The sequence below is a fragment of the Thunnus maccoyii genome, chromosome 19 (assembly GCF_910596095.1).
Source record: "Thunnus maccoyii chromosome 19, fThuMac1.1, whole genome shotgun sequence".
In the NCBI taxonomy this organism is placed as follows: domain Eukaryota; kingdom Metazoa; phylum Chordata; class Actinopteri; order Scombriformes; family Scombridae; genus Thunnus; species Thunnus maccoyii.
The window spans coordinates 14,686,858-14,694,602 of NC_056551.1; the positions used below are offsets into that span (position 1 = coordinate 14,686,858).

A 7,745-nucleotide genomic window follows, 5' to 3' on the forward strand; every position below is an offset into this window, starting at 1 on the left:
AATATTATTGTAAGATTTTACCAATAGTTTCCATTAAGAGTTGTATGTCTCCTTTGAGCAGACCAGTGATGAAAGAAGTATTCAGATCCTTTACTTAAGTAAAAGTACCAATACAGCAATGTAAAAATATTCCATTACAAGTAAAAGTCCGGCATTAAAAATCCTACTTAAGTACATAAGTATTAGCAGCAAAATGTATTTAAAGTATTAAAGTGAAAGTACTTGTTTGGTCCCTTTGACTGATATATTATTATATGTGACATCATTAGACTATTAATACTGAAACATCAGTGTGTAAACAGCATGTTACTGTTGTAGCTGCTGGGGGTGGAGCTAGTTTAGTCCAGTGGTTCCCAACCTAGGGGTTGGGTCCCTCCAAAGGGTCACCAGATAAATGTCAGGGATCGTGAGATGATTAATGGGGAAAGAAAAAAAAAACAAAGTTCTGATACACAAATCTGTTGTCAGTTCTTGGACTTTTTCTCTAATCTTTGATTTGTGGTGAAATATTGGGTCATTTGAACATTTATTGAAATGAAGGCATGTGAGAAGTTTAGAGGGAAAAATCACTGTTTGGTGGAGCTGTTAATAACTCATAGACATCTGAAATGTGACCCTGACTACTCACTGCTTTCTGTAAGACGTCAAAAGCCAAAAAGGTTGGAAACCACTGGTTTCATCTTTAATAATGTGTTGTATTTTAAAAGCTTGTTATATTATCCATTGTGTCAAATCTACAACTGAAAAGTAACTAAAGCTGTCAAATAATTGTAGTGGAGTAGAAAGCACAGTGATTCCCTCTGAAATGTAGTGGAGTGGAAGTGTAAAGTTATATAAATAAAATACAAGTACCTCAAAATTGTACTGTGCTTGAGTAAATGTATTTAGTTTATTTCCACCACTAGAGCAGACTCTCATTTGTTTCATTATCTAATAGTGACAGAAATAAAAAGAGACAGTGCCTGTGGCTTCAAGAGAGTTTTATATAATTGGTTGTGTAACCCATCTAGAGACCTCATTCCTGTAACCTTCAGAGAAAATCAACCAGGACAGGATGGAGCCATCAGGATGTTAAAAGGAAGGACTAGAGGGCCTCTGGAGAGAAGGTATACAAGAGACGAGAGATGAGAAAAGAGCATTAAATGGAATAAAGTGGAGAGGCATCTGTTGACTGAATGAAGTCATGCTTGCTAAGTTACACTGACTGATAGAGACACTGCCACTCCAAATACACCGTGGAGGTCAATGGGATATCATGTTTTTATCTCATCTATTTGCTTTACCATGGGCACTGTGATATGTGTGATATTCATTTACTATTTCAGCAGCTGCTCTGGAAGCCCGTTGATGGTAAGACGGTGTTGGTTTTGAATTTAGACATCAAAACCTAATGTTTGGAGCAGGGGTGGCCCGCGGCATAGGCCACATAGGCAGTCGCCCAGGGTGCCAAATGAGACAGGAGGCATCGAATGAGGAGGATCTTTTTTTTTACCGACAGCTGTGCTTGTATACAACTTTTGTAAATATGCACTTGAGCTCCCTTCTTAGTATTTTTCCTCTCTTTTTCCCCCAGACTTGCATGAGTTTTGATCTGGTTTATTTTTCAAAGCCTTACTGATTGGTCAATTTTTCACTCAACAGCCAAACTTCAAGTCATACCACAAAACACTCATTGAATGGCACTATGACACCCACTTGCCTTTTTGTCTGAAGGACTGGGGGGATTGTCTGGGCTGGAGATAGCGTTGTTGCACTTCATTTTAGTATGAATTCATATTTGAAGTTCTTGTACTGGAGGTGCTATTGTTGCACTTTTTGGGGTCTCCAATCCAAAATCTCGCCCAGGGCACTTTGATAGCCAGAGTCGACCCTGGTTTGGAGCATGAGGAAGAAGGATTCCTCTATTTTCCGGCGGGAGGCAGCACTGCGCTAAATGTAACTACTGTTTGCCGGAAATGGGAAGAAGAAGTCACCTAGCCGCTTGCTAATGTTGCTAGCCAACACGGAAGCAGCACAGCGTGACAACTGGTAGCATAAAATCTACAAAAGAAGGCTCTCTTGCTTGCTATAGAAGGTAATCGCCATCTACTGTTATTTTAAGTGTTGTTTATTGCACGCATTTAATGCAAATTGCCCATTTGTTTGTATATTCGAGTGTGATAAACACTGGTGCATTAGCTTAGCTCAGCTAGCTGACCTTACATTATCAACAAAGAGACCGACCTGTTACCCTGTAATTATTACATTTCTTAATACGGCGTTCGCTTTCAAGCCTCAACTGCCAAGCTAAACCGTAAAGTCAGAATATTTTCTGCTGTATGGGCGCTAAATCAGATGGAGGTCAAAGTACATATGCTGCTTGTAAGGCATAATTTACAGTAATCGACGTTAGCTAGGTAATTGCGGGCTAGTTTAGCTTAGCTTCGATATAGATACCTGTCTGATATCAAGGCAAATAGTGAAAGCCTTGTAACCACGCTAGCCTTCATTTTCAACCTTACAACTAATATTAAAACAAATATGTTTACCAGGAGCCCTTATGATAGTAGCTAATGTCAGTATTAAAATCACCTAGCAACCCGCCAACATCCCCGTTTAGCTTGCAGGTAGCAAACAGGATCGGTCGGTTCATCAAGTTTAACCTTTATTTGCTTGTATTTCCGTGAACGTGCGAGTTTCAAGCCTCCCCGAAACGTATTGAATTGATCAAGTGTTATTTGTTACTGTTATGCAAGGTAAATATCTTTCTCTTGTGCGTTTACCACTATTATTATTATTTTTAGTGCATTATCTTGTCATAATATTATGTAAGTTACTCAAGTGACCAGGAACATAGAAACACCTGCAAATTTTAATGCAGTTCAGTAAGACTACTAATTGAAGTTTAAAATGTTTATTTAGTTAGGGACATTATTAGAGATGTGTTGACTAAAATTTATGGACATATTGCAGGCTGTAGTGTTGATGTTGTGTTGCACTATATTATATTGTAGATTTTGTTACTGAGATTTGCAAGATAATGGTAAAAAGGTTGAGTAAGATTCAGCACCTTCATTTTTAAGTACAGGCTGGTACATGTCTAAGATTTACCTTTCTGGCTAGAAATTAATATACACACAGGTGACAAACTAAAGGAAAAACCTGAATAAAAGAGTGCAAATGTAGTTACCTGCATATAGGATATGACGGGTGACAGACTTGTTTAAAGGTGCAGTGTGTAGAATTTAGTGGCATTTAGAATTTAGAGATGGTCTTTCGCTAGTTTCACGACCACCGTCTGTTCTTTTACACGCTTGGAAAGGGTTTGTTGCAATCTGCAACCTCACTGCTAGATGCCACTAAATCCTACATACTGGACCTTTTAATGTAGTATGAAAATGATGTGAATCATTTGCAGTGGCCTTCAGTCACCAGATCTCAACCCATCTGAATAACTATAGGAAGTTTTGGAGAGCTGTCAAAAAATGTCTTGGCTGTTCCTTTAATTTTTCACCCATCTGTACATATCAATGTCTACAGACACACACACACACACACACACACACACACACACACTGAATTACTCTGGTATATTACAGGTTTTTCCTCCAGTAGATTTTCTTCACATCATCCTCATCATTTCAAGCACCATAATACTGTTTACCATTTATTCAGGTTGTTTTACCTTCATTACCCTGTGTTTTAAAGCTTTCAGGCTTGGATCCGGGGACGTGTGCCATTTGTCTTGAGCTCATCATTTACTACTATCATGCCTGCATCCCTGGTTTAGAGTTTTATTTTTGTCTAAATTAAGGAATTGGAGGCGGATGGACTAAGTTTTGGATTGGAACTAGGATTAGGATAAGGACCACTTCCACAGCTAATTGTGAAAACAAGAAGTGATCTTAAAGTCTGCAGGTGCCCCCCATTCTGTGTCAGCAGTGCCACTCACTCAACCACCATGTCGGATGGCCGGATCTATGTGGGGAATCTTCCCATGGATGTCCAGGAGAGAGACATTGAGGATCTCTTCTACAAATATGGAAAAATCCGTGATATTGAATTGAAGAACAATAGAGGCACTATCCCTTTTGCCTTTGTCCGATTTGAAGACCCACGGTGAGTTTCTGGGATGGTCTTTGGCAAGTCGAATCACATTCCCCTTGTTGGATACCTTATCTATATATATCATCTCAAGTGACTGCCAGCAGGGAATGGATGGAGACGGCATTTCCAGGTCTATGTCCGGTAGTGAAACAGGCGTACTTTGGTAAGGAGTTCTTTGCTCTCTTCTCTTAGGGATGCAGATGATGCTGTCTATGGAAGGAATGGATATGGATATGGAGACTCCAAGCTGCGTGTAGAGTATCCTCGATCCTCTGGGGCTAAATTTGGTCCTATGGGAGGTGGAGGTGGTGGTGGAGGAGGAGGACCTAGGGGAAGGTTTGGACCCCCAACTCGAAGATCTGAATTCCGGGTCATAGTGACTGGTAGGTGGACGTCATGAGTCATAGCCAGTTAATATTTTTCTCTCTTTCACGGCGTCCTGGAGGTCAAGGAGACTGGTAGGAAAGTGGACATAAGAGTCGTAGGCAGATGTGTTTCTCTCTCGCTCTCTCTCATGGCGGACTGGAGGACAAAGGGACTAGTAGATGGACGTCATGAGTCGTAGGCAGATATGTTTCTCTCTCTCTCTCTCTCATGGCGGACTGGAGGACAAGGGGACTAGTAGATGGACGTCATGAGTCGTAGGCAGATATGTTTCTCTCTCTCATGGCGGACTGGAGGTGAAGGGGACTAAGTGGATGAGGTCAAGTCAGCTCCTTAAGTCATGAAAAACAAAACAGTTTACTGAAACCGGTCATGTTGGCTGCATAATCCCAAAACACCGGCTATAGTGACTGGTAGGTGTAATTTTGTCATTGTATATCATGAATTATTTGCTGTGTGCTACATTTATCTCATGTTTACAAACTGTTCGAATTGGGCTGCTTATCTTAGACCAACCCCTTTATAGACCAACCCCTTAAAGGTCTAAGGTTTACCTAGTTGTCTGACTTGACCGGTCATATGAGATCAGAACCCTGGAAGTACAACACTGTGGGGTTCTGATATAAAAATATTGGAGCTTTCTAAAACATTCACGCAATAGTTTAATTTAAATTGTCTTATATTTTACGCCTTTTATATCTGAACAATTACATTCCCTTAACTCTCAGTCAAAGTCAACATGAGGAACAAAACCTTATGAGTATTGAGTGGAGAAGTAGGTAGAGAGATACCTGTGGAGAGTTATAAAAGCAAAATTTGTTTTCATTTTCCCAACTGACAGTTAAGGTCAATCTAACTCTCTGCATTGTGTTATAAGGACTGATAATGAACAACTGTACTGGCGGACAAAAGTCAATGACTGTGAAGAATACCGTTGAAGATCTACAAGTTCCAAAGAGCATTGCCATGAGAAACAGACAATTGCATAACTTAAAATTTTGTTGCCTGCACTTGTAATTGCAAAAGAGGGTAGATATTTAAAGTTTTGAAAAATTTAATGGATGAATGATTCAGTTTCAGTGAATATAGTGTAGGAAATTGATAAATTGATTACTGATATTATGAATGGCATCTTCTCCATAACAGCAACCAGTGAAGCTCAGAGGTATCATTATTTAGTTCCTTTTTACACACCAAACTCAGGCCGAAACTAATAATTTTCATTATCAATAAATATTATTATAATTTACTGTTAAAAATCGTTTTGTATAAAATGTCACACATTAGTGGAAAATCACATCACAGTTTCCTAAGCCCAAGGTGACATTTTTAATTGTCTTGTTTTGTCAGAACAATAGTCCAAAACTAGATATTTAGAAATATAACATAACATTCTCACAAATGAGGTGCTGTGAACGTTTGACATTTTTGCTTGAAAATTACAGAAACGATTAATTGATTATCAAAATATTTGTGTAGTAATTTTCTGTCAATCAACCAATTAAACTACTAAGAAGACACTCGCAAAAGCCAAGTTCTTCCCACTTCTCTTTTTACATTTAGCTTTTAAACTTCAGTTGGTATGAAGTTCAGACTTGATAAAAATCTGTCCCTGCAGTGATTTTAGGTTTAAAATGCCAGGTGAGAAAGTTTTGTCCCCATCTCACTTGTCTTTTTTCCCATTCCAGGGTTACCACCAACTGGGAGCTGGCAGGATCTGAAGGATCATATGCGCGAGGCAGGAGATGTTTGTTTTGCAGACGTGCAGCGAGATGGAGAAGGTGTGGTGGAATTCCTCCGTAGAGAGGACATGGAGTACGCGCTACGCAGATTGGATCGGACGGAGTTCCGTTCACATCAAGTGGGTGCCAGTGATGATGAGGATATAATTGTCCCTCATCCTTTCAGATTGTCATGGTAACAAATGTTATTCTTCTTCGTTCTTGTAGGGTGAGACTGCATACATCCGCGTCTATGAGGAGAGAGGCACTCCCAGCTGGGGTCGGTCACGTTCCCGCTCCAGATCCCGAGGTCGCTATTCACCTCCCTACCATAACAGAGGATCCCCCCCTCCGCGTTATCAGTCGCCTCCACGCCACGCTATGTCGCGCCATAGTCCACCCTCCAGGAGGCACCCCCCACAGCACCATAGCCCACCACCACGTCATTATCGGTAGAAAGGCTCATCATTTATAGAGGAATTGGGGGAAATGTTTTTTAATTCTACCTGCTTTTTTTTTTAAGCCCCGGGTCTCCTCCTAGGAAACACCATTATTTCTTGCTACATACATTCCATGGTCAGGATCCCGTGCTCCTCCCCTCAGCCTTAACATTGTTTTTCAAACACCCATATGTGTTATGTGAAAGCAGGATTGTTGATTTTTCTCTTCTAAGCAAAATAACTGTATTTGATTATTTTATAACAAATTAGAGGTGTCTTTTATAAAGAAATCCTGGGTTGTAATGTCAAACGTTGACAGAAACCAGTACAAACAGGTTATATTATATTGTCCAAAACAAATAACACAATTCTGCAGCTATCAGACAAAACGTCATACTGCTTCTTAAATTTTCCTTTTTGTGTGTGTCCTATCTGTAGCCTTGTATGGAAGTTCTATGAATATGAAGTTTTTCGAACCGCCAATTTAAGAACCTGTGAAGCTAATCAATATCCTCCTCTGATTCAAGATGTGTAAAATTAGTACGCCTTTTAGAGTAGTGACACATGTTGACTGTGAGCCTCACCTGTCAGATTATTTTTTTAACGTATGAGCCTCTGACCGAGGTGACCTGTAGGTGGACTTGATTTGTATGCATCTGTTTTTTTTTCTTTACCAATAAAATGCAAACTTTTACTGTGACTGTTTCATTCATTGTCCCAAAACAATTTTAATAGATCACTACTATACTTAAAAAAGTAACTTTTAATGCAAACTTTTCAGAAGAGATATAACTGAACTAATTGAACATTAAATTAATGCTAAATATGCTATGGCTGTACTGCTTAGGATACCCAAATCTGTTATATAACACTAAAAAGTTAGAGTGACGCAGTGCATTGCTGCTTTTCAAACAAATAATGCTTAACTTATATGGATTTAACATCTCTATATTCTTACATTTGACTTTTACATGAGATGTTTTGAAGACACGTGTGTGTTTAGTTTTTAGCAATGTGTGTCGTGTGAAAAACCTTTTCTGGAAACATACACAAGGCACATGGAATGCAAAATATAATAATTTAATACACAATAAATTAATTATACCAGGTGACA

The 7,745-nt window shown here is 39.3% G+C and overlaps 1 protein-coding gene across 5 annotated transcripts; it reads left to right on the forward strand.

The window, feature by feature from the left end:
* The first annotated feature begins 1,940 nt into the window (after positions 1-1,940).
* On the forward strand, positions 1,941-7,325 carry srsf9 (serine and arginine rich splicing factor 9). Of its 5 annotated transcripts, none has more exons than XM_042395935.1 (5): positions 1,941-2,074; positions 3,794-4,098; positions 4,279-4,469; positions 6,159-6,331; positions 6,420-7,325. In XM_042395935.1, exons 2-5 carry the CDS (start codon positions 3,941-3,943, stop codon positions 6,645-6,647), a joined length of 750 nt encoding a protein of 249 aa, XP_042251869.1. In that variant the 5' UTR covers positions 1,941-2,074; positions 3,794-3,940; the 3' UTR covers positions 6,648-7,325. The 5 variants fall into 5 exon arrangements, with proteins under 5 accessions (XP_042251869.1, XP_042251871.1, XP_042251870.1 ...); XM_042395937.1 differs by having other exon boundaries at positions 3,891-4,098; XM_042395936.1 differs by having other exon boundaries at positions 3,898-4,098.
* Positions 7,326-7,745: the final 420 nt, after the last annotated feature.

Coding starts and splice junctions, on each gene's coding strand:
- srsf9 (XM_042395935.1), top strand. CDS start 3,941: ATGTCGGATGGCCGGATCTATGTGGGGAATCTTCCCATGGATGTCCAG. Junction 4,099..4,278: donor GTCCGATTTGAAGACCCACG/GTGAGTTTCTGG, acceptor CTCTTCTCTTAG/GGATGCAGATGATGCTGTCT. Junction 6,332..6,419: donor CGGAGTTCCGTTCACATCAA/GTGGGTGCCAGT, acceptor TCGTTCTTGTAG/GGTGAGACTGCATACATCCG.